At 40.0% G+C, this 27620-nt stretch overlaps 1 protein-coding gene across 4 annotated transcripts; it reads left to right on the forward strand.

Annotated features, from left to right (window-relative positions):
• SLC18A2 (solute carrier family 18 member A2) lies at positions 1 to 25946 on the forward strand. 4 transcript variants are annotated; one of them, XM_083616715.1, is made up of 16 exons: positions 1 to 223; positions 2892 to 3042; positions 6918 to 7275; positions 11575 to 11633; positions 12373 to 12456; positions 13000 to 13092; positions 14005 to 14094; positions 14205 to 14248; positions 14328 to 14388; positions 16822 to 16917; positions 18325 to 18403; positions 18651 to 18702; positions 20457 to 20520; positions 22141 to 22260; positions 23522 to 23655; positions 24225 to 25946. In XM_083616715.1, the coding sequence occupies exons 2-16, from the start codon at positions 2922 to 2924 to the stop codon at positions 24333 to 24335; spliced, it is 1566 nt and encodes a 521-aa protein (XP_083472841.1). In that variant the 5' UTR covers positions 1 to 223; positions 2892 to 2921; the 3' UTR covers positions 24336 to 25946. The 4 variants fall into 4 exon arrangements, with proteins under 4 accessions (XP_083472841.1, XP_083472840.1, XP_083472842.1 ...); XM_083616714.1 differs by having other exon boundaries at positions 211 to 370; XM_083616716.1 differs by lacking the exon at positions 1 to 223 and adding an exon at positions 434 to 485.
• Positions 25947 to 27620: the final 1674 nt, after the last annotated feature.

Below are 27620 nucleotides of genomic sequence, written 5' to 3' on the forward strand. Positions count from 1 at the left end.
AAAGTCTGGCAGAGCCGCCTGAGCAGAGCATCCTCCGGGAGCTCCTTGCAAGCGGGGAGCATTTGGTCCAAGGCAGCGGCGAGGGAGTAAAAGCGGGTGCTGGGTGGAGGTGGGGCTGGGAGAGACGCTTGGGTCGAGTTGGGTGCCTGCTTGGAACAAGCAGCGCCCCAGAGGAGTCTGTTGGGAGCGATAAGGATCTGGCGTGACGTCAGAGAGGAGTCTGGTAAGTGGAGCTGCCCAGAGGCGCTGGGAGCTCTTTCGAGTTCTGCTGGAGAGGACGAGGCAGCGTTTCGCTGAGGCGGAGGGCAGCAGGCAAGCAGCGGCGAGCTCGGGGGACCGCGGCTGGGGAAGCCTTTGCCCGAACAGGAGGGTAAGCGAAGCCCCTGGCGCGCGGGGAGGGAATTTAGGCGGGAAAAGGGAGCAGGCGAGAGAAAAGGCGGGAAAAAAGTGAGGGCGAGCGGCGCGCCCAGAGGGAGAGGCGTGGGGTGGGTCTGGGAGTGGGGGGCGCTCACGTGGAGAAGTGAGGGGGGCGGGCAGGAAAAAGGGGTCGCGAATGTGAGGCATACTTGGGAGGGAAACGTCGAGATTTAGGCCTTGCAAAGCAGGGGTGGGGGAAGCTGTGCCCATGGCTGGACTGGAACACCCATCTCCCTCGACATTTATTTATTCATTGCGCTTATATCCCACCTTTTTCTCCGAGGAGCTCAACGTGGCCACGTTTTTCTCTTCCTCCTTTAATCCCCACAACAACCCTACGAGGCAGTGAGTGATCCAGGTTCACTCTGTAACCATTACGCCACACATACTGGATGGGGTGGCTGATGGGTTTTGGAGTCCAATAGCATCTGTAGGGCTGCAGCTTCCCCACCCCTGCTGTGTGGGATACTGAGATGGAGCAGGGAAAGTATCTAGTTGGGCAATGAAGGTGACAAAATACTCAAATAAGTATTGGGGAAAAAAGCAATAGAAGTGGTCTAGAAGCATTAATCCCAGTAACCTTGGTTGCTGTGGCTGGCTCAGAAATTGCTACTGGCACCTGTGGGTTATTAGCTTTGTAAATTGGCTGCTGTTTTTTGAAGTCCTTACAGTAAGGGGTGAATAGTGTGTTTTCTGCACTAAGGTCAGACCTGAAATTGGGTGAGAGTTCTTCTCAGCATGTACAAAGAACAAGTTGCGGCAGTAATTTAGGGATCCCTGGTCTGGAGTTTTGACTAGGGTTTTGGCTCACTGCAGGACTTTCAACGCATCTAGGTTTAGAAAGCTGCTTGTTGGTTAGAGAGAGTGGCTTCCAAGCTGATTTAATTGTTGGCAGTTATATTTCAGCACTTTGTAGGAGAGGACAGTGGAGGAAAACAGGGAGCACAAAGGTAGTGCTCTGAAAGTGCAAGTTGAGTTCACTTTGTGTCTTGTTGTGTAACACAAGCTGTTTTTTGGACAGTGCCAAAGATACATTCAGATTCTGATGAATGGAGATTTCAGTCATCTACTGTGCGCCCACTATGTGGCTGGTTCAAAACTAAGGCTTTCTTAGTTAGCAGGACACACAATAAATCCATGTAATGAACGTCTACCCAAATGCAATTGCAGAAAAAGAGCAACCAGTCTCTGGTGCAAAAACTGCTTTGTCAGTCAGAAGGGAGTGTAATTGTTGGTCAGCGAGAGTGTATAGTGGGGTTTACATGCATTTGGTAGTTCGCACAATAATACCCCTTTGTGTTAATAGCATCCTTACTTTGTGTCCTTTGTGTGATGGACATTTCTCCAACCTGTTGAATCAGACATGATTGTTGAACTACAATTTCCCTTGTTTGCAGGTTAGTAACAGGAGAGACATATTTTTTCTGAGAAGGGAATTTGAGGGATTGATCAAAGCGATGCAGGAGTCTCTCTTTGAGGCAAATTTGCACCTTCCCCATTGTGCTGAGTATCTTGTCCTCACAGCCCAAGTTGCGGCAGTAATTTAGGGATCCCTGGTCTGGAGTTTTGACTAGGGTTTTGAGAAGTCAAATGTTAGTAATCCATTATTCCTGTTGGATATCTTGTTTGTTTATGGCCAAACTAGATTAAGCAGTGAAGAATTAGAACATGAGCATTTTCTAATATGGGAATTGGAACAAAACGTAATTCAGAGAGATGTGTTCAGTTCTCTTTGAATGTAGATTTTCTTTTTAAAAATGTATATATTTGTAGCATTTGGAGTTCTAGATGTTTGATTTGAAAGCTAAGTGGAAGATACATACTCATTGGATACTGCTGACCATTCATAGTGCTTTGAGAATATTCTAAATGAAGCTGAAGTGCTTGATGTTCTTTGCCTTGGGAAATATGTGTAGAGGGATTAATTAATACAGAAGTGGAAATGAAACCTGCTGGCTAGAGATATCTTCCATTTATACCAGTTCAGTTAATGCTCATACTGTATTTGAATGCATCTTTATTGCCCTTATTTTAATATGTTTGGGTGCTGGTGGACTTCATTGCTAGTTCTGTCTCCACCCTTCCTCACAACCCCTTTAAATCCTACATAATTGGACTGGGCACAGTTTATTTTTTGGTAGTCAGTTTTATGAAAAGGGCAAGTGGCTTTTGTATAGTAAATTAGAATGGTAATGCTGAAACCAATGATGAGAGCTTGGCTGGAATTATCATTTGTTTTCATAGTGATCACAGGAAAACATTGATTTACTTTATAAGTAGGTCCCAAATGCAGAAGCAGCCTCATTGACCCCTCCCTATTATGCCCAGGAATGGAAGAGAAGCAAACATCTCTTACATTTCTGGTGGCAGATTGGAAATCATGTTCTTCCTTAAGAAGGCTGCCTTGAAAACAAAAGGGGATGATGCATTTTAATTTTGGATTTGTATTAAAATATTATTTTTTATGTTTGTAGTATAAGCCATTACTCAAGGGAAACTAAACCATGGCTTGGAGTGAATTCGGTGTCCTCAGCTGGCTCAGAGAGAGTCGGCAATCCCGGAAACTAATCTTGTTGATTGTCTTCATTGCTCTGCTCTTGGACAACATGTTGCTTACTGTAGTTGGTACGTAGTTTTTTATTCTTTCCTCTTGTTTTTTTAACAATCATTAAAGGAGGCTAAAATGCTACAATTGCTATGAAAGTGCAATTGATCTCTTTATAAACAAAGCTAGCCATTTGTTAGGGCATATCGCTTAACCATTTCCAGTTACAATTATAATAGTATTGCTTCTGTGGATATCTGCAGGAACCGTCAAATAATGCTTTGAATAAAAAAATTATTCATAAGACAAAAATAGCAATGTAATTTTTTTAAAAAAAATCTACAGTACTTTCCTTTGTGGTTTCACAAACCAAAATGACAGTGAGGATAGGACTTGAGATGTGTGTTTCCTTTTGATAGGTTCTTTTTCATCTTTGAGCTTATGAGACTATTTAGCTTTGCAAAGCTACAGCATTTAGTCATCATAGATTATGAATATGGCCACAGATGGAATAAACTTGCACCACTGCTTGTATTTAATAAGAATTGGCCAGAGAAGTAAACACGACACCCATATTAATGCAGGACATTATTTGACTTCAGCAAGGTATGATCAATACCAAAATACTGTTAGGTTGGCATTCAACCTAGTTTTACTCAGAGTAGACATTACTAAACCCATAGTGAAATCTTCTTAAGCTGCCCCGCTCTTGTTTTTGCTGGTCAGCTTGTAGGGCCAAGTTTGAAGCAAGTGGTTACTATCTTGGAATAACACAAGTTTCCTGCTTTGACTCAGCCGTGGTGAGCGAATTGCTCTGGGTTGTATGTGTATGCCATTACCAAGATGTAATTAGGCGTCAAAAGGCGGGGAGGAATGCATCCACAGTGCTGTAAAGTGAGGAACCTGAGAAAGCAACATAAGAACATGATGCTTGCTGCAGTACATTGCTACCAAGATAAACCATTGTTTATCTTGCTGTCTGAATGTAGCCAATGAAAAGGCATGAAAAAATTCTTTCCATGGCATTGAATAACAAATACTCTTATGCTCAGTAGTGGACAGCATGGTGGGTGAGTTGCTTCTGCTTGCTGGGAGGGACTAGGTTCCAGGATGCTCCTTGGCAGAATGAAGGCTCTCTTTAAATATAGACCCAAGTGTTTTAATTGTTGTTGCAACCAGTTAATAAAATGCTTAATCAGAAATTATGTGCTGTAGAAACTTTGAAGATTGCTTTATACTTGTCCTTTAAGTTGGCCTCTTTTCTCAGTGGTTTAAATCCACCATGCTCTATACACAGTTTCTTCAGCATTTCAAAATATTGTGGAAGTCCATTTTACAAATTCCTTATTGCTGTGCAGTCTAGGTTTACCAAAATAAACTGAAATCCATAAATTATAGAGCTGATGCTCTTCTGTCTTGTTGTATCTCCCCCACTATAACACACACAAACACACATGAAACCTTGAGTGTCAACCTGGATTAAATTCTACTACCAAGTCATGTGTGTGATTGATGTTAAGGAGATTTGCTTTTAAAAAATAATAATCTGACATCTATGGGGTTTTCCCCTAACTATAAACCTAGCTTCGCCTTCATTATTCAGACTGCCACTTCAACATAGTGAAATAATTTGGAATGGGACTGGCTTCAAAAATAGACTTTCGAAATGTTGCTAACCTTTGTAGTTGATTTATCATATCTTCATTTTCCTGTCTCAGTTGCCTAGATTTCCTAGCTGTTCCAGTTTATACTCCTGCCTTCTCGGTGCTTTGCATCTTCCCCCTCTCCCTGCTTGAAAGCACCGTGTAACTGTTTGGGTAGTTATTTGAATAACACCCTTTTATGGCCGTTGGTGCTCTAACAGGAGCAATACAATGTGTCTGAGTGAGACTCTGAAGTGTTTATTTTCCTGTGTGTTTGATGTTATATTCTTGCCAGAGTTGCTATTTTGTTCTGAAATTGAAAAACACCCTTTTGCAAATTTGTTGCTGTATCACTTGGCCTTTCACATCTCGACAGAAAGGTTTCCTAAATAAATATAATTGTTGCCACAGTAAATCGATCCAGACATCTGCAAGTCATGATGCACGTAAATGACTGTTGATTTTGTCACTCATATTTCCTGATAAAACATGCTGCCTCACCTGCTTCTACTATTTTTAGTTCTCGTTTCCTTCCTTTCAATACAGTTAGGATGTAATTAGGATTTTAAATCGCATGCAGAAGTTTAATCTTACCTTTCAGAGTTTAGCTTTATCCTTCCTGCATTATATAAAAGGAACGAGGTACTAGTGGTGGAGAAGCCAATGTTATATGGGATTCTCCAGCTTTTTTATTGTCAGGAGCATGGGATCACGTAGGAGGCAGGGCCATGGTAAGTTGCTTCTCTGCCTCTTTGGTTACACTTTAAGTCTCTTTGAAACCAATAAAAAATAGCTGTGACTTAGCTCCCAATGAAATCAGTGGGACTTAATTGCAAGTCCTGCATTTTAGTCTGTCTATATCCTTTATTCTTTAATGTTCAAGCTTTCTGTAAAACAGTTTGAAGAATAAACAAACTTAATAATAAAATAAGCAACAATGAAAATAAAGAACTCTGGTAAAACGCCTGCAGAAGAGGAATATAGTGTTCCTGATAAAAGATACTGAATGAAACTTGTACTATAAGTACACAATGCTCTCTAGATGTTTACTACAACTGGCTGCGGCTGATGGGAATTGTAAATAAAACAATTATTAGCATATTGGAACAATTCTTGTGATGTGTTGAAGACAATAGCAATTAGGTGACTTTCAGTATAAACATCTCTTGTTTATATTTTATTCCCCACTCTTGGAATAGTAATGATTCTTTTGCCTTAGCAAATGAAATATATTCTTTGCACCGCGTTATGAAAGGGAAGTGTGTGCATGGCATGCGTCACTTTCATTCTTGACTTTAAATGACTGGAAGTTTATATTGTAATTCAGATCAAAAATACCATTGGAGTCTGTGGGGTATGCAGGTTAAAACTGCCCCACTTCTCTTTTCATCATAACTTACCCCATTGTATTTTGCAATAATGTATCGTCATGATGCTTATTTATATGCCACTGTTTCAAATTATACTCAAAGCAGTTAATCACAACAGTAAATAAAAAATAAATGTGTTCCACAAAAACAACAGATATATTAAATACATCTTTCAAAGTGTTTTATACTCATATTATCAAACCAACAAAGAAATTCATCATATTATTATTAGCTACATATTTGCACTAAGGTGTCTCAAAGCAATTTACATAATAAAAATTGAATTACTAAATTTCCCTATTCATATGAAAAACATTCAAATCTGTTTCCTCAACTATATGGGTCTTTCCCTTCTCCCTTGACCTGTCCTCTCATACATGTAGTGCCTAAGAGCTGGATTACTGGTTGCTGGTGCTCAAGTCTATCCAGAAGTCCTTCCCCCACAATATTTGATAAATTGGCACTCTCTATTTGCCAAACATAGGAATTTTTTCCAGGAACTTTAGAGTTTAGTTTCCTTGCATTTTAGAGAAATGAACTTTGCATTGAAAATGGATGCCATGCAGAACTTTGTTGAGCCTTGTTGCAAATTCTCCTGACCATATGGAAACGAGTAGGGGAGAGGGGTTGAATTTCCATCATTTTAGAAAGTAGCGGCACCTATGTTTTCCCCAAAGATGGAGGTAAGATAGGAGGATGCCCAAGGTGTCAGTGTTTCGGTTTGCATGAGAACTTCCTGCACATTTTTGTAAGGAGCACAGCTTATGATTCAGTGATAACTTATGTACTCTTCCATGATTTCTGGCAGTACGTACTGTATAACCTGAAAGCTTACATAATCTTCTTGTAATTTGATCCAGCAAAGGTATAACATTTATGTATGTTTTGATAGTGGTATTTGTATATTTCCCTATATAATATTTGTTCTGTTTGTTTTTTCAGTGCCAATTATTCCCAGTTACTTGTACAGCATTACACACCAAAAAAATGCAACAGAAATCCAAACTATTAGGCCGGAGACACCTACATTAAGCCTGAATAGTTTTCAAAGTATCTTCTCCTATTATGACAACTCCACAATGATTACTGGAAATCATTCTGAAGGGACAAGACCAGGAGATTTTTATCACGCTCGGACAGAGCAAATGGTGGTAAATATGACTAAGGCATCACCAACCTCTGACTGCCCCAAGGAAGACAAAGACCTGCTAAATGAAAATGTCCAAGTTGGTTTGTTGTTTGCTTCCAAAGCAACTGTGCAGCTGCTTACTAACCCTTTTATAGGGCCAATGACAAATAGGTATGCTCTATCTCTTACGCACTAAAGTGGCATTTAATACTGATCTGCCAGTTTATATATCAGCATTTCAGAGAGAGGTTTGCCTTTTTTCTTTAATTATTTGCATTATGTGTATGTTTTCATTGATTGCTCGCATTAATGGATTGCTCTTACCAAAATACATATCTGAATAGTAAATCTCCTCTAAGCCTGCAATATTTTTTAAATAACGGGCTTCTATTAGTTATGTTAAATAAATTTAACATCTCCTTCCTTCTGTATTCCTTGAATAGCACTTGTTTATGAAGGCTTTTGTAGAAAGAGGGAACCTCTTTTATACCAGGGTAAATACCAGCATGTGTGAAGTAGAAATACATAACAGTGGTTGTTATACTTGTAAATTTTTTGAAGATTGGTTTTTGTCTTCAGAACTTTTCAGTGTCATTTCATACAACTACAAAATATGAAATTATAAGATTGAAGAGCTTCTGAAGGTTTTGGATTTTTATATCTCAGAATAATATATATAATCTAAATCTAAATCTAAATCTAAATCATGATGGTGTTTGTAACCTATCCATCCGACTGGGTTGCGCTGGCCACTCTGGGCAGCTTCCAGCATATTCCAAAACGCAATAAAACAGTATCTCATACAAACAGGCCACCATCTTGCTTGGTTAATTAAAAACTAGTTGGAAGTCTGGGAGTGAGGGACCAAGACCCCCAATTTCAGCAGGTGCCAATGTCCTCAGCCTAAGGGAATTTGTATCACAGGTCATAGGCTGGTCAACTCGGGAGCAGAAATTGGTTGCAGGCTGTGCAGCCATCTATTCTGCTAAGGCCAATTGTGTTGCCACAGTAAGTTACTTTATGGATTGAGAGGCAATAGGCATGCTTGAGTGAGGAAAGCAGGTTTTATTAAAGCACAAAAAGCATATAACTGAAGAATGCACACTTAATGGATCACAGTTTAAACAGACTATATAAGGCATATTACTGATAGCTAAGTAGAGCTAAAAATCTATAATAGTGTATCTCATGCCCTTTCTGCTGCTGGGGAAATCCTTGCACTCACAGAAAATTCTCCATGTTGGATTCCACCCAGTGTCACAATCCTATGTTTCTGAACATCAAAGTCAAAAGCACAAAAAATAGGGGTAGAAGCAAAAGCTAACAACAATATTGTGATCCACTCCCACAGAGTGCTTAGCAACTGCTCCACCTACTGATTATGGTGGCATTTGCTGGTGATACATCCACATTAGCCATGCATGAAAGACACCAATAAACAAAGAGCAGTGAGTGGAATTCCAGAATGATGTTCCACTCACACATACTATCATACACAATGCACAATCATGTTATGAGGAAAAGGCCATAACATGTCTGTCAGAGCTTCAGTTGGCCCATTAATTAGGAGATCTGTATGTAATACCTTTATGGAACCATCATCTTCCTTTCCCAAGAAGGATTCAAGTCCTGATGCAATACCAAGGATCCCCACAAAGACAGCATGAAGAACATTGCATACATCACATTTGTACTGGTATCCATGTGAAGTTGTCCCAAAACAGAGAACACTAAAGATCTGGGATGAAAAGAGCTATCAATCTGCCCTACTCCACTTTTCTTTTTGTTTTTTATACACACTATATTTAAAGCACATTCAAAGTGCATTCTTATCCTCAAATAATTCTGGGCACTGTTTAAGTTGGTGGAAATGTAACTCATGGGGTCAACTGCAATGCCCAGAATTATTTGATTGAAAATGTACTTTGAATGTGCTTCCCTGCTATAGTGTGTACACAACTTTAGTCTGGCAGCCAGATCCACAGAACATGTGGGGTTTGCTCATCATATGTATGCATGTTCTTCCATGTTGTGAAACTGTCCAGACTGCTGATGATTGCAAATGGAAAAGGGCACATGGCTCTTGCACCATTTAATAGTTGTTTAGAAGATACAATTTCAACAGGTGTTGCTTGAATGGCAAGCTGTGCCTGCCTCTACTCAACTTCCCTCTTCTACACAACTATTAAAGGTGAAGAAGTCCTATCTTCTCTTTCACCTGGCTACTCTATGTGCAGACAGAACTCTTGGAACATTGAATCTGTGTTTAATTTTTATAATACTATTTTACTTTTTAAATGTATCTTTGTAGAAGAGATTTCAAAATATTAAGCTGTTTAGAAGTGCTTTTAAGTAAATACGATGCAAGTGAAACAGATTGTTAGTGTTTCTGCAGATGGAAAATGTGTGATAGGTAAAGGTAAAGGGACCCCTGACTGTTAGGTACAGTCGTGGACAACTCTGGGGTTGTGGCGCTCATCTCACTTTACTGGCCAAGGGAGCCGGCATACAGCTTCCGGGTCATGTGGCCAGCATGACTAAGCCGCTTCTGGAAAACCAGAGCAGTGCACAGAAACGGTGTTTACCTTCCTGCCGGAGCAGTACCTATTTATCTACTTGCACTTTGACGTGCTTTCGAACTGCTAGGTTGGCAGGAGCAGGGACTGAACAACGAGAGCTCACCCCGTTGTGGGGATTCAAACCGCCAACTTTCTGATCGGCAAGGCCTAGGCTCTGTGGTTTAGACCACAGTGCCACCCGCATATGATAGGTGTATCACAGATAGAGTTTTGGAACAATGTGGTATCTGAGCTGCAAAGCTAGCTTTCACTTATAGACCACTTGGAGGATTGTATCGTGTAACAGCTGTGCAGCTAACTGTGCACAAATAATAGCACTGTGCTATTACCTTGTGCTAATACCATGTGGTGGGGACGCGGGTGGCGCTGTGGGTAATACCTCAGCGCGTAGGACTTGCCGATCGTCAGGTCGGCGGTTCGAATCCCCGCGGCGGGGTGCGCTCCCGTTGCTCGGTCCCAGCGCCTGCCAACCTAGCAGTTCGAAAGCACCCCCGGGTGCAAGTAGATAAATAGGGACCGCTTACTAGCGGGAAGGTAAACGGCGTTTCCGTGTGCTGCGCTGGTTCGCCAGATGCAGCTTGTCACGCTGGCCACGTGACCCGGAAGTGTCTTCGGACAGCGCTGGCCCCCGGCCTCTTAAGTGAGATGGGCGCACAACCCTAGAGTCGGACACGACTGGCCCGTACGGGCAGGGGCACCTTTACCTTTACCTTTTTAATACCATGTGGTATAATAAAGCAGAATTAGACAATTGTAGCAAGTATATTATTTTTCCACATTATTTCATTGCAAGAAAATAAATCTATAAATGGTTTAACGTTTAGACCATTCTTTTTAATGAACATTCTCATTACCAATCAGTTCTGTGATACTGGATCCATCTTTTCACACAGTCTTGGCAATTTATACATACACTGCTAGTCACTGCCTGCTTTCTATCAGCCTAACAATGCACACTTTTCTGGAGATCAATACTTTCTTTTAGCTGGAGACATACCTTTTTAAACATGGTGGATTCTGAGCTGCTCCACTTTTGCCCCTCCTGAACTACAAACTAAGCATTGTATCAGAGCATTATGAAGAGAAGTGTGCTGATCCAAAGCCTCCAATCTACCAGAATAATTGGTTGCTTAGGGTGGAAGTAGCCATTACCCAAAACAGATGCTGCCAAGAAATTAACCAAGCTAGTGTGGTGCACTGGTTAATGTGTTGGACTAGGACTTGGGAGATCACCATTCATATCCCAGCTCAGTCATAAAGCTTACTGGGTGACCTTGGTCCTATCATAAGGTTGTTGTGAGGATGAAAGGTACATCATATAGTGCATCTTAGAGGAAAGGTGGGATATAAATTTAATATAAATTTAATATATAAATTTTCTGCCTCTTGTTCCACAATATATGACAGTTGCGGTTGGCATGGTGGGGCCAAGATACTTACTTGATCTTGAAGGTCTGCTGCTTGCCAGGCAAGGTTGGCACAGTGCAAATGCACCAGCAGAGTCAATTTGGTGCTCCTGCTGGTGCACTTGTACTGCAACGCCTTTCTCAGTGCCTCATCCCACCCTGCCTCTCCTAGTAAGCAGTGGTGACTTGCCTGCTGGGAGATCAGGTAAGTGTCTCTACCTCTTGACACCATCTGCTAGAAATGTGTGCTGCCCTGCCCTGTTGACAACTAGTGGCATTTAGGACCTAGCGAATGGTCGGATAGCACCTGATGCTTTAGTATTTGTTACAGCTAAATAGTAAGGCCCAGCGGAGAGACCACAGAGAGGTCCATGTAACTGAATTTTCTAAAGCAGCTTTCTAGTGAAATAAGTCTTTTAAAGTATGTTAAGATGCAGGAAAGCATAAACAGCAAGCCAAAATATTGTGTTGGTTTTGTTTTCCAGAATAGGCTATCAGATTCCCATGTTTGCTGGCTTCTGCATCATGTTTGTCTCAACAATTAGTAAGTGCTTTTCCTCCCTTGCCTATGTCACCAAAAATTATTATATTATACTGGAGATGGAGGGGTGGACGGATAGGAAACACACAAATGGGGACACTAGTTTAAAGCATGCATGAGTGTACTGAGGAACTTCCCTGCTTATATTGTTCCATAACAGTACAATATGGACATGATCATTCCTTGCTTCAATTTGGGGGGTGTTGCTTGGTGCCTAAAATATTTGCTTTTCTTGTCCAGTCCAAAATGTTGAATCAGCAGCACTATTTACAACCTAGCACAGTCAGTGGGAAGAGAAGGCTGCCATTTCCACGTTGCCCACCTTCCTTTGCTAGTTTACAAGCAGCCACAGAATAATTAAAGAGGAAACTCTATGCTCTTCTACTCATCCATATGAATGTTTCCTTGTGCTGTATCCATGTTTAGTGTTGTTAGCCGCCCTGAGCCGGCTTCGGCTGGGGAGGGCGGGATATAAATAAAAATTATTATTATTATTATTATTATTATTATTATTATTATTATTATTATTATTATTTTCTTATGGAGGCTTGACATTAGTTTGGCTCTTCCTGTGCTATTTTCAGCAAAGCACTTCTGCCAGCAAGTGTGAACTGTATCTGGTTTGGGACACTTCCTGTGGTGTTTTTTGTGGTAAATGCATTGTGAAATGCCTTTACAAGATCCTGGATCAATCTAGTTCAGTTTAATACAGTTGTGTTGGTGTGTTCTGTCTTTTCCACAGTGTTTGCCTTTTCAGAAAGCTATAAGTTACTATTTATAGCAAGATCTCTTCAAGGAGTCGGATCTTCTTGTTCTTCTGTAGCTGGTAGGTATTCATATGCACTTCATGATATAGATTGGTGGTTGCTAGATCTGTCATTTTGAGCATATTCTTGACTCTGTCGTTTTAGCTAATATTTATTTAGTTAAAATAATTTCTACTTTCATTTACTTCCTCTATTTAATCAGATAAATTTTCTCCATCTAGCTTTTTACTTTTTACAGATGAGCTGAAATGGTCTAATGACCCCATTATTGTTGCTTTTTAAAAGAATTATTGCATCTTTTTTTGCTTTAAAAGTTTTAAAATTCAGTTTTATAGGTCAGATGATATTAATATATTCTGTGTGAGGTAGGATACATTTTACTGCAGGTCTTCTTGGCTCTTGGGATTCCTTTTCCTTCTCATTTGGGTGTTCTATTTTCAACAAGCTTGCTAAGTTTAGCTTTTTTTGTGAACAAATGAAGCATGTTCTTGTGCTTCATATGCACCTTGCTATTCATATCACTGTGTGATTTCCTGCCTGATTTTCACACTGAGAACAATAATCAGTACTGACCTGTCCTTTTTCATTTACTGCTTATGCAGGTATGGGTATGCTGGCCAGTGTGTATACTGATGATGAAGAAAGAGGCAATGCAATGGGGATTGCCTTAGGAGGCATGGCTATGGGGGTATTAGGTTAGTATGAGGAAATTCATTAAAAAAGAATGTGTGGTCCGTCCCCCCCAAGTTCTATCTCTTTCATACACTGATGCCTTTATGTACCTACACTGCAATAAATGCATGATTTAAAATGTTCTAATCAACAGCGGCTAATGGGGGTGGTGTTGGTGGAGGAGGCAGTCCCCATCCCAGCAGGGGTAGTGCTGCTGCCATCAGGACACCACTGCCTTTGCCTTCTTGTGAGCGACTGCTGTTTCTAGTAAATTAGTATGAGTTTCCATATTGGTACAGATTGGAGAAGATATACCTGAGGCGCTGTGTAATCTTAATTATTTCTGCTGTATATCATTTAATTGAGTCATTTGCCTCAGGACTGTTCCTTTCTGCTAAGTGTCAAATATTTCAGTTATTAATATACAGGTATCTCTTTGCCCTCCCTCTGTTTCATAAAGTCATTTTAGTGACATAGCTAAAATATGCTAGAACAAGATCTGCTTGTTCAGTGCCACTTCCTCTCTCTCCTCTTCTGTGCCCCTGGAGGAGGGTTGTGTGAACTCCCAAAACAGGTTTGGTGGAGGGGGATGGAATACAGTTGTATCTTGGTCATTGAACGCCCTGGAACTCGGACATTTTGGCTCTCGAACGATCAAAATCCTGAAGTGACTGTTCCAGTTTTCAAATGTTCTTTTGGAAGCCGAATGTACGACAGGGCTTCCACGGCTTCTGATTGGTTGCAGGAGCTTCCTGCAGCCAATCAGAAGCCACGCTTTGGAAGTCGAACGGACTTCCGGAATGGATTCCATTCGACTTCCAAGGTACAACTGTAGTCCTGTTGCATGAGTGGACCTCATTCATTGTGTACATACCCCACTTAGAACTATGTTGAATTCCACCCTAAGAAATGTGTAAATGACTTTTTTTTGGTAGTGGGACCGCCTTTTGGAAGTGTAATGTATGAATTTGTTGGGAAGACAGCACCTTTCCTGGTGTTAGCAGCATTGGCTCTTTTAGATGGTGGTAAGTAAAATTCCCATATCTATGACATGACCAATAGCTTTGAATTGTGACATAGTCACCTACTATTATTTTTGAAAAATACCCCAACATTATGATTTCTTTTCCTGCAGCAATACAATTGCTAATTCTGCAACCATCCAGGATACAACCAGAAGTAAGTAGTTCAACAACTGTTTATTTTTAATGCTTGTATTACACTTTCCCTAAAACTGAGGTTATTTATCTGTTGATAGAGTCAGAAAGGAGCATCGCTGCTGACACTCTTGAGGGATCCATACATCATAATTGCTGCAGGTATTTGCAGTTATTGCACACTTGCATTTATTTGTTGTGGTCATTTTTGATCTGTATTTGGTAGTCTGTGGGAAGGATCACTTAGTCCAACTAAGGAAGGATCACTTGAGCTGCACGCACCAGGATGCAGCTTGTGCACATTATGGTTAAAACTATAATGTGAACAAACAGCCAGTGTTGTTTTCAGGTATTCAGTTGTGATAGAAGGACAAATCTACTACCTTGTGCTCATAGACATGCGTTTTTCAGGTGGAGATTATAGTGGAAAGATTACATTAGACATAACATTTTATCTTTGTAAGAACAGCACTGAACTATTGCTTCTTGCCCTCAGGATCACAGCACTAGTGAGACCACAATATTGTTTTAGGGATTCTTCATACAGAGTCTAATGCAACTTGGCATATTTGAACAAAGAATGACAGCAGTGGTCATTTTTTTGCTGAACTGTGTTACAAGAGGAGAGCCTTTTCCTAGGAGAAATAATTTATCCGTGATTTAAAACAAATTAGACTTGAATTTTAAAGATAACAAGCTCCTTTAGCTGTAAATGGCTGCAGCATGAGTCTGTTGTATTTTTTAATTGTGATTGAAAGGGTATAAACATGTTTTGAAGGTACATTCAGCACTGAATGTGCTGTTCGACAAAGTGGAGTGGCAGTTTGTAGATTCAGGGCTTCTTTACATAAGACAAACATCCTAGATTTCCAGGTAGGAAAAATTGCATGAACATAGTGTGTGCATGATGATTCCACACTGCCTGCTTTGTCACATGTACATATTGTAATCCAGAATGATGGTGCATTAGTATGATATATTGCTATGGCAAAATAAACCCATGTGCGTTTTGTTGCACACAGCATAGTACAACAAGAATATATCAAATAGTCCAAAGTTGAAATTCAGATATGTATTGACAAATGCTGTTTAGCCCATGTGCCTTACATGGAATATCACATTTTCTTTTGAATATATTAAATGCACTCAATATATTGGGACATTGTCCTGTTAAACGTTTGGTTAGCTGGGATCTGGCATCCTGTTAAATTAGTGGGGACCATTTCATCGCAGGCTAAGCAGCAGAGAGTAAGGCAGCCCACATATATGCATCATCATATATATAGAATTAGTGTGATCTTTGTCAGCTTTTTATGATGAAGAATAATCCTTAATTAATTTGGGTGTATACTTACAGTACTGACAATGGAGTCCTATTCATGTTTTCTGTGGAAGTAAGTCCTCCTGTCTTGAATATGGTTTACTCCCTAGTAAGTGTGTTTAGGACTGCATCCTGAATCTGCTTATGTTTTGCACGCATGCAAGTTCATAATATACCATATAGTGAATGTCATCCACAAGTATATGCACATGTACCAAAGTGTGCATTTGAATCCACTCTTAGTTCTCATTAGCTTTATCTCTCCAGGCAACAATTCTATTTTATTACAAGTGATCAATTCGCTGGAGCCTGTCCTTGCATGCAGGGGAAGTCCTTAACTGCCAGATGTATCACTCTGCTTTCCTTTGGACCACATTAGTGAGGCTGAGAGGGGGGTATTGTCATCTGGGCAGCCCAGGACCTCCATACACACTGCCCAGACTTGCACCTTGGGAAGGTCACTTTGGTCTGACTTCACCCCTGGAGGTGCACTCCATTGTCTCTTGAGACAAATGGATGCCAACAAGTGATCGACGCTTCAGTTCCCATAGGGATGAAAGGGACAAAGGGCAATTCAACTAACTAAATGTTCTGGTGGATGGATTAATGTTAGCACAATGAGACTTTCCCCCCTTATCAACCTCAAATCTGCTCCAGAGAGTTGGTGGGACCCCAATAACAGATTTAGGAGACGCATGAGGGGGAGCATGTTCCATTGCAAATGAGCTGACAAAAAGTTCACATTAGTACTACATTGAATACAACTGAAAGTCTTCGGTGTTCTTCTTTTATTCTGCTTCAAGTACCCGAGGAATAGGTTTTTAACAAATCTGTGTCCAACAAAGTAAACTGTTTCTGAACAAAATTAGAAGTATATTTTCAGATTAATTGTTTTGTTACAACCGGAGCATGTGAACCAGGTGCAATAGAATTATTGGCAAATCTACTATTGATAACTGTGTTGCTCCTACTAGAGTTCACTTTCACAGTATCATCACATACTGAAATATTTTGTCTTTCTATTCTGAAATGCAATGAAAATAGGGAAGTCTTTTGGGTGTTTTTTTTGGGGGGGGGGATAACGGGACTATATATGAAATTACAGATTAAATGACTTTCCTCCCACACTAGTAATTTAGAAGTAATCAGTGTTGTATTATTTGACAAGCAAGTCTTCAAAAGACGTTTTGTTTCTGTAAGTGTTGCTTTTTCGAGCTGTTGATTGGAATTTAAGTGAAACAATTCCAGCAATTTGTTTTCCATCTCTTTTCAAGGATCAATATGTTTTTCAAATATGGCAATTGCTATGCTGGAACCAGCTTTGCCCATCTGGATGATGGAGACAATGTGTTCGAGAAAATGGCAACTTGGTAAAGTGTTTTCTTTCATTTATTGTATTTCTGATCCTGAGAATGTTTGTGATTGCCATCTCAGATCATATGACAAATGGTAACATTTTTTTAAAAATGTGTCTCTAGACAATTGAGTGAATACTGTAGATTGCTGGTATGCCATTATATAGTTTATATTGCACATAATCAAGGGACACTTTGGTACCTATTTATTGGGGAGGCAGTGGAAGACAGGAGTGCCTGGCGTGCTCTGGTCCATGGGGTCATGAAGAGTCGGACATGACTAAACGACTAAACAACAACAACATCCTGATTTCAATGAGAGGTTATATGATGCTGTCATTGAGCATTCATTTTGGTTGGTTTGTTATGCATTGTTGCATCAAGCAATTGTTAACCTACACAAATATCTGTGTGTCTTTCTCTCTTCCTTTCCCCAAGTAACTCCTTTACATTCCACCTGTTTTTCAGCACACCCCACCCCTGGTTGTGTCAGCTTTCTGTGTGCACTGAGCATGTTCATTCTTCATTGGGCAGGTTTATTCCCCTTCCCTACTTTAGTGTTTGTTCCAAAGTTTTTTTGGGGTTTTTTTGTACTTCTGTAGATCTCTAGATATCCTGTTCTTGTGCATGAGTGATATGGTTTTGGCTACAGAAAGGTGAACCGCTGAAGTCTTTTGAGTTTGGTGTTGGTATATATGGTATTTTACATTTATCATAACTCAAGTTCAGTATAGGAAAAGAGAATATACGTGATTGAAGTTATTACATATGTATCCTGTCTTTTCTCCAAGAAACTCAGGGCAATGTGTTGGGAGTTTTACCCACTTCATCCTTATAAATAACCTGCTGTTTTCTGGGGGTGAGGAAGGAGAGGGGCTGAGCCTCACTGCCATTACATGATGACATGGGACCTCATTGCTGTCCCACCTCCAGGCTGTCAGATGTTTGCCTGCCTCCTGCCCCCCACCCCTTCATTCTGGCTGGAATGAGCAGCAGGGCTGCAGATGCAATTTGTCCCCTCTGTCTGAATAAATTCTGCCCCTGTCCAGGTCTGGATTGCAGCCTTGGATTGCAATACTCTTAATCTTAATTCAGCTCCTTTTAATACAGTTTATTATTGTGTTTAATTTGGAAGCTACCTTTCTTTTGTTTTATACACATACACACTACTTCACTTATGCAAGATACTGGTGTCCGATAGCAAGTATTATTTTTTAAATATAACAATGGTCTAAATTTGATGGATAATCTTGCTAGATCAAACAAAAGGCTTGAAACAAACCGGATATTAATTTTTTTTGGTTCAGGCTAAAGACCTTCATTAGATATGTTCTAATCAAAACTGCTGTGTCTGAACTTATTGCTTTTCCCAATGCTTCACTGAAACCAGTGTTGATAAGATAACCCGTTCATATTTTTCAGGCGTTGCTTTTATTCCTGCCAGTGTCTCTTATCTGATTGGAACTAATATTTTTGGGGTCCTTGCACACAAAATGGGACGGTATGCTGAATTTAAACATTATCTAATTCCTTAACACAGTTGTACAGTATTTTCTATTCTTACAGTGTTCCTTCAGGGAGTTGCATTATGAGAAACAAACTGCAGCTTTCATGATAAATAAATTAACCTGCTGCTTTATTTTAAAGTTAATATTTTAGTAGTAATTGTAGTAGAAATGCTGAAGTAAAACACGTGTTTAGTGCCTACATTTGTTGGTGTCTAAAATATAATGTTTCTTCTTTTATAGGTGGCTTTGTGCTCTAATTGGGATGGTAATAGTGGGAATAAGCATTTTGTGTGTGAGTAAAAATTGATAGCAAATTCTGTTATTTCTATAATTTCTATAATTTACTGATGGTTCTATCCTTTTGGTGTGGGTATTTGTAGATGTAAATTGGGGAAGGGTATTTGGGATTCAGTGATGACACAAACTTTCTTCAATCTTAATTTGAATGTAATCCCCTGAAGGGTGCTATAGCAGTCGTACTTTCTTGGTTTCATGCATGAGAATATGGAGAAGAGATCTGCAGGAAGATTCTATTATATTTGTTTTTTATCTGGGCTATCTTTATTTGTTGTTGCACACAGTCTCCTCATTTACAGTAGTGTCACTGTGGCTGATTAGCTTCTTTTAACTTCAACCTAAACTGTTATGGGTTATTAGATGTTTCATGTTTGATGCTAGTAGGGAGCAATCATATGCAGCTTGGGAGGGCAGCTGAAGGGCCCTAATGAACTGTGGATCTCTGTGGGTGGGTGGAATGAATGGTGTGGCATAGTGTCCCTGGTGTGGCAGGAAAAAGCTGCCAGTGGTGGGGCCAGGATCAGGACACATTTGGGGGGTGCCACGTGAGGCTGTGAATCTTCAGGATCCAATTCCCTCTTGTTTCCCCAAAATCCCACTTTTAAAAGGCTTGACTAAACTAGTCCAAAGCTGGAGCTGGCATAGTTAATTCCCTTCCATTGCCCATAATTTGTAGAGTGCAGGAAAAGGATACCCTGGCCACTGCACCCTTCTCCTTGCACCCTGCCCTTTGATCGCTGTATGTCAGAACTTACTGACTACAGAGCATAATAATAATAATAATAATAATAATAATAATAATAATAATATTTTATTATTTATGCCCCGCCCATCTGGCTGGGTTTTCCCAGCCACTCTGGGCGGCTTACAGAATCTATAAAACATAATAAAGCATTAAACATTAAAAACTTCCCAATACAGGGCTGCCTTCAGGTGTCTTCTAAAAGTTGTATAGTTCTATTATCTCCTTGACACCTGAAGGAAGGGTGTTCCACAGGGAGGGCACCACTACCGAGAAGGCCCTCTGTCTGGTTCCCTGTAACTTCACTTCTTGCAGTGAGGGAACCAGCAGAAGATCCTTAGAGGAGGACTTCAGTGTCTGGGCTGAGCGATGGGGGTGGAGATGCTCCTTCGGGTATACTGGACCGAGGCCGTTTAGGGCTTTAAAGGTTAGCACCAACACTTTGAATTGTGCTCAGAAACGCACTGGGAGCCAATGAAGATCCTTTAGGACCGGTGTTATATGGTCCTGCTGGCTACTCCCAGTCACCAGTCTAGCTGCCGCATTCTGGATTAGTTGTAATTTCTGAGTCACCTTCAAAGGTAGTCTCACATAGAGCACTTTACAGTAGTTCAAGTGGGAGATAACCAGAGCATGCACTACTCTGGCAAGACAGTCTGTGGGTAGGTAGGGTCTCAGCCAGTGTACGAGGAGGAGCTGGTAGACAGCTGCCCTGGATATAAGATCGTGATTAGGGATCCCCTCAATATTTGAAGACTTAGTGAGCTACTGGTATGTGAAGAGTTTTCATGAGGGTAAGCAAGAGAGAGATTGCAAATATAATTGTTCAGTGAAAGCAGTACAATAAACATTAGCAGAAATCTAACAGATCAGAAAGCTAATAGATCAGATTAAAACTAATAGATCAGATGAAAGAAACACTCACTAGTAATTAAATGAAGGTCTTATGATACAATCTAGTAAGCAGCTTGATGTTTGATTTTGAATGTTTGCTTTTCTTTTTTCAGGTGCCACTTGCTAGAAATATATATGGACTCATAGCACCAAATTTTGGGGTTGGTTTTGCCATTGGTAAGGAAAACACAAAATACTTGTGTCTGTTTTTTGATGTATTCTATTTTTTTTGTGAGTCGCTCAGAGAATGTATGTTATTGAGTGGCATGTACTGTACAAATACTAAGTAAGTGAATCTGTAGCTGGGAATTTGATTTATTGGTTGAAAGTATGACTTCAAAGTTATATACAGGATCACATTTGAATGTTATCCTAATAGGCATGGGCATAGCCAATGGGGGCGGGGGGGTAGCTGCCCACCTAGATCAAGTAAAACAATAGAAATAACTAACCAATCACATCGGTTCTGCCCCCCAACAAAGACCTGCCCTCCCCCACAAAAATCCTGGCTCCATGCATGCTAATAGGGTTAAAAAGAATCTGCACTTTAATATATTTATTAATAGATAGGACTCAGTTTAGATTTCTCTAGATGGGGTGAATGTCCACCTGTGTGATAATTGGGGAGTAGTAGTCCTGCCAGGTGTGCATTCATGTTCTCGCATTTCAGGTAAGGGCTGGTGCATATGCACCAGGCTAGTGACTGATGGGAAAAGGGAAGGAAGGGGAAAGTGCTCTGTTAACTTATGGGGATTGCCTCCCATGCTCTGCTGTGTTCTAGATTTTAATGATTATGTTGCAGCATGTCATCCTAAACAGTAAGGCCCATAAGCAGACTTTCATGTGTGGCTTTGCCTACCAAACTCCGTATGGATGTATGTGCTTAAAAAATCAAGGGAAGCTCTCTAGACTATGGACGTGTTGGTCCTTTCTGAAGTGGGCCTGCTTGTGTGCATTTCCTAAGAGATGGTTGCTTTTGGGGGGATGGTGACTCTGAATCCAGAACCCTTCCCAGCTTCCACTGCTAATGGGTGATCAGCACTGCCAAAGCTGACTTTATCTGCCACTCACACTTAGCAGTGGGTGTGGCCCACAGCTACAGGTGAATAATTCTGGCTTGGGCTTTAGCTTCTGGGGGGGTCAGAGATCTTAAAATTCTTTGTAATTTATATGACATAAATTTTCAGAAGGTTTTTTAAATGTAAATTCCCTACTGTTCCTTTCCTTTCAAGAGCAATTTATGTATTGCTTGAAATGCAAAAGGTGAACAGGTTCAGGTTTATTTAAGTAATTCAACCAGGTATATTAGCAATCTCATCTTATTTCAAGCAAGTGTGTTAGACAGTGCTGAGAGTAGTAAAGTCATGTAAGTGTCTTTATTATACAGTGCAGGAGTTGATAGGTGATGAAACAATTAGATATTTAGAAATTTAGCTTCTTTTGAAGGTATTAAAAGTTCTCTGAATATCATTTTTTCCAATTCTGGAGAAAAGGGTCAGAGGGCTGTGCAAGATTATAATTGTATAAGGTTTTGTGAAGAGGGTGGTTTTGCATTTGCTGGCAGATCTTGTGTTTAGGACAATGGCACCATCTTAAAATGAAAAAACCTCATACATTCAATAATGGTATAAGGAAAATTGAACACAATATACTGGCCATAAAAATGAGCAATTATCTCACTATTATCTGTTTTTTCATATATTCATGCTTTAAAATAACTTTTCTAAACTGTGGAAAGAGGAAAAATGAAAGGTCTTTCTCAGAATAGCATTTGTTTTCTCCCTATCTTATAACCAGGGATGGTGGATTCTTCGATGATGCCTATTATGGGTTACCTTGTTGATCTGCGCCATGTTTCAGTCTATGGAAGTGTCTATGCAATTGCAGATGTTGCATTTTGTATGGGATTTGCTTTAGGTAAGAGCTGAATTTGCTTCTTGAAATGCATCTAACAGTACCAAAAGGATATTACAAAGGCCTTGGAGCAAATGCTGGCAGTGCCAGCTGCCTGGTAGGCTGCAACAATAGTGAGATTGCTGCATAGAATATGCAGGTGATAAGACAGAAGAAGAAGAAGAAGAAGAAGAAGAAGAAGAAGAAGAAGAAGAAGAAGAAGAGGCTGTAGTCATGCTGTTCAGTCTCCACACTATTGGGGTAAATATCTACCCAAGTCTCTGTTAAGACAAGGCAATTGCATTGAAAACTCCATCAGCTAGACTCTCTTCTGAACTGATCAATAAGAGTGTTCTGCTTACATACAGAGATAACAGCTTTTTACAGGGATGACTAAGTTGTCACAACCTGGTCAGTAAGGAACAGCAAGAAACTAGCTAGGCTGAAGTCAAAACCCCTGACATTCCATTCATCTACATTCATTTTCTCTCCCACCTTCACACTTACTCAGTGGCGTAGCGTGGGGGGTGCAGGGGGGGCCGGCCGCACCGGGCGCAACATCTGGGGGGGGCGTGCTCGCACTCGCAGCTCTCTGCCCCTACCTGGCTCGCTCACTCTCTCTCACTGCAGTGCTGGCTGTGCGAATCCGATCCGAGCCGCCGCCCACTGTGGAGGGGGGGTGCCAGGCGTGTGGTGCGGTGCGGAGAGAGAGCGAGGGACTATCAGGTTAGGGGGTGCAAATTACTTGCCTTGCCCCGGGTGCTGACAACCCACGCTACGCCACTGCACTTACTTTCTGTTTACTCTCCAAGAGAGATGTGGCCTTAAGATCTTAGCTGGCCCAGGCCCTTGCAGACTTCAGACCCATACATTCTGCTTCCACAGATTACAAAAAAAGAGAGGACTCATGAACTTGTATTAATTTGTGGCTACTGGTGGGGGGTAGGGAGAATAGAGGGAAGGCAGAATGCCTTCCATTTCTGTAATTATGGGAACTTTTGTCAAGCCTTTTGCTTGGTAATGAAACAAAAGCACTGAACTAGTGGGTAGTTTTAAAATCCATGTTGAATTTGTACTATTTTCACTGGCTTTAAAAGGCATTTAAAAAATCAATAATTTTCCAACACAGAAGTTTTCAAGCATACTGTATATTTGTTAATTCTGCTCATACAGTATATTACGTTAGGTCTTATTTTTTTCTTGCTCACAGATTCTTTTAGGCTATTTCTTGTTTTTCTTATGTATGTACCCTAAGACTTTTTTTTTAAAAAATGTGTTTTTAAAGGTCCATCTGCTGGTGGTGCTATTGCAAAGGCAATTGGATTCCCATGGCTCATGACCATTATAGGAATCGTTGACATCCTCTTCGCTCCTCTGTGTTTGTTTTTGCGCAGCCCTCCTGCCAAGGAAGAAAAAATGGTAAGCACAAACTTTTTCTCGTTTTGCTGTATTTGAATTCTGATATATTTTAGTACATAAGGAAATAGAGAAACGAACTATTTTGTAATGTTCTATTTCATTAGCTGAAATCAGTATTTTGTATTGAGTGGGGTAACTTGGTTTGCGCAAGACAAAAAAAATTACAAGGCTGGCTTATCTTTGGAAACCAGCAGTAACAAAGTTACTATATTTTGGGTGAAGTTTGAATTAAGAGTGCATGTTAGACATCTGGTTTTCTTTGAGGCTTTACCACATTGATGCTGGAATTCAAGTAACTGTGAAGAGTTCACATGGAAGGGTATTTGAGACTAACACCTTCTCTGAACCCTCATGCTAACAAATTGTGTCAAAAACCTGAGGCAACTTTAGGAACAGTGGAATGTCTTGAAGAACCTTCAGGTATCTGATTTCAGTGTGAGAGCCCTCAGGGTTGCTACAGTGCATGCACAGAAGCTAGGAGATACTTGGTTCCAATTCTAAGCCATCTGTTGCTGAAAGCAAAAAAATGCTTAACAGATATACTAATGCACAGCTCTGTTCTTTTTCAGGCAATACTTATGGACCATAACTGTCACTATAAAACCAAAATGTATACGCAGAACAACATCCAGTCACATCCAATAGGCGATAATGAAGAAGAATCAGAGAGTGACGAGTAATTTCTGAAAGCCATATCAAGTAGTTTAATGTATACAAGTGTTTCCTGTGGAACATCTCATCAAGACGTTTTAGTTGTACTGTACTTTTAATGGTAAAATAGTAAACAAGAAAAAGCCAAAGGTAGCTTTATTTATTGCCCTTGATTATGAAGCAGATTACCCACTGCCTTATAAAAGGAGAAGGGAAGCTTTTATAGGAGTTTGCTACAGTGTCAAGAATTTGTGCATTTGACATTATGCACTATATTTTTGATTAAATTAGTAGTGTAAATCTAAATCGAGATCTATGCCTTTAAAATGTCCATTCATTAACACTTTGCTTATTCCACCATTTTCTCTATTTGACGGATCAGCAGCAGAGAGTGCCTGAAACTAACAATGATAAATTATCCGATTGTACACTATATAAAGAAATGAAAATGTTGCATTTGTCAAATAGCTTTCCTTGAAACCATGAAATAGAATACATAATTCCCCTAATTATATGCATTTCCCCATTATTCCTAGAGGAAAAAATCATTGAAAAATAAAATATGGAAATTGTGAAGGATACATTTAATTGAACTCCTTATTGGATCATCTCTAACTACTATTATCAGATAGTAGGCACTACACCAAAAATGGCTGTATATTTTGCTTGCCAACACATTTGTGCAACTTAGGTGGAAAAAATCTATCTGTATAGAAATATTGATTCACAGTGCATTATATGATTTAAATTTTAGACAAGTGTTACTAGGTGCACACCATAAATTAAATCCAAATTGTGTCAGACACTTACAGATGCAGAATACTTGCAGATGGACAATCCCTCCCATATAACACAAGAGAAGACAGTTTAGACAAATATATGACACTAGAAGCAAGACTGGTCGATGTCTGAACAGTTTCACCTAGTCGATTTGAAACTTCTCAACAATTCGGATGAAATTGTTTTTTCTTTATTTTTATTTCTTAAAGCTTTATTTTGATTTTTAATTAAGAGAGTTGCAAGACACAAATGTCTCCTGGGGGACCTGTGTGTCTGCCCAAATAATATAAATCTAAGAGCTATCAATTAGGTAATCAAATTTTCACTCTTGGCTGGCCCTCGGGCATGAGGAGACTACAGAACCACAGCCTTAGAAAGTATTGCTGCTCTGGGCAGAGTAACTTGCAGCAAGGGGATTTGGAGAGACGAGGACTGTGTAGATTGCTATATGGGAGGAATGTAATACCCCTGCCTCTTCTAATTGATAGGCAACTCAGCAGTCCATTGAGCCCTACAACAGTGTTGTCCTTCATTTGGACCTGAGCTCATGAAAAGATGTGTGGTGCCCTTAGTTGTGAAAATAGAATTCCAACAAATGATAGACCATTATCAATATCAAATATTTAGTGTCATGTACTTGTCATGCTGTTTGTAAAACATGATCTCTGTGCCTTCTTTCATTTATCAACAGATGGTTTGTGTCTTAAAGCAGACACTTTGTTTACATATTTTTGTAAGTGTATATATTGGTCAAAATTAGAGATGCTGTAGATTAATTATTGTTGTTAATTATGCAGAAAAGTAACAACTTGGAATGTTATCATTTCTTGGAAAACCCCCAAAATAAACGGTGGACAATTTGATGTTGTTTTGCTACAAGTGATGTACAGATTAGTAGAATGACTCCAACATTGTCTTCTAGGAAGAAAATAGGCTTATGATTTCATCATGCTGTTGCACTCTTGCTGTAACAGCTCTTGATATGATCATACGAGAGCTTAGGGGAAGCTGTTTCAAAACACACTTGTTCCTGCATGCTGTTTCCATATCCTTAAGTCAGCACCATTCCTGTAGCACAGGACAGTATAGTGACTGATAACAAGAGAGTACTCTGTTGTGTGTATTTTGCAAAGGGTGCTTCTATAGCTGTACAGTGGTACCTCGCAAGACGAAATTAATTCGTTCTGCGAGTTTTTTCGTCTTGCGAATTTTTCATCTTGCGAAGCACGGATACACTGGGTATTAACGGTTTTAAGAAAAAGGAAACAAACTCGCAAGACGTTTTCGTCTTGCAAAGCAAGCCCATAGGGAAATTCGTCTTGCGAAGCAACTCAAAAAACGAAAAACTCTTTCGTCTTGCAAGTTTTTCATCTTGCGAGGTACCACTGTAGTTGCAACTTCTGCTGCAAAGTCACTTAAGAGTACAGGATTTGGTCATATACAAATTCAGACTGCTTGACTTAACTTCCAGATAAATGTTTGTGCTTTAAACAGATTTTCATTTGCGAAAACAGAACGTCTGTCTCTCTTCCCCCTGTGGAACAGATGGGGGCACAGGGAGAGAAGATGAAGAAGCCCTATTTATTGCAGGAGCAGAATGCTGCTCAGAGTTTTGGATATAAGCCTGTTTTATTTTGTTATATAGTCCAAGGGTGGCCAACTCCCAAGAGACTGCGATCTACTCAGAGAGTTTAAAACTGGCAGTTCAGGTTGAGCTTTTAGGGAGGAGGAAAGCCCCATTTTTTAGGGGTTCAGGTCAAAGTTGTTGAGCTTCTTTGGGGGGGGAGCCAGTGATCTACCAGAGACGTCCAGTGATCTACCCGTTGGACATGCCTGTACACTATCAAAATGCTTCTGAATGGTTCAAATTCTAAATCAAATATCCTGTGATAACTATTCAAACATGTTTTTAAGTTTTTTCTAATGGAAACAGTACTAATGCGAATAATACATGGTTTCAGTAGAACCTTGAATAATGTAATATACCTCACCCATCAGACTGGATTGCCCTAGCCACTGTGGAAGTGAGATCTATGTCATAATGTGTGTATCTGAAGAAGTGTGCATGCACACAAAAGCTCATACCAATAACAAACTTAGTTGGTCTCTAAGGTGCTACTGGAGGGAATTTTATTTTGTTTCGACCACGGCAGACCAACACAGCTACCTGTAACTAGAACTATGTCATAATGGTTGCATTTGTTTCAAAACTTATCTGAAAATGCTGTAGTCTGCATATTGTTTTTCTATCAGACTAAACTTCAGAAACATCCCTTCAAGTGGCGTCGGTATAACTTGGGTCAGAGGAGATGGTTAACTTTATTATTTTAAAATGAAAATTAATACTAAATCTGAAGTACTTTATGACTGAAGCTTTAATTTCATGGTAAAATGAATTTCAAAATGTTTTTAATATACCCACAAGCATTAGACAATATGCCATAGCTGTTTCACAAAAAGAGCATCATTGTGGAAATTCTCTTCTGAACACATTGCACTGCAATTTTGTACCTGTAGGCCCACATCCATATGAA

This window comes from Podarcis filfolensis (genome assembly GCF_964270895.1).
Source record: "Podarcis filfolensis genome assembly, chromosome: 5".
Lineage (NCBI taxonomy): Eukaryota > Metazoa > Chordata > Lepidosauria > Squamata > Lacertidae > Podarcis > Podarcis filfolensis.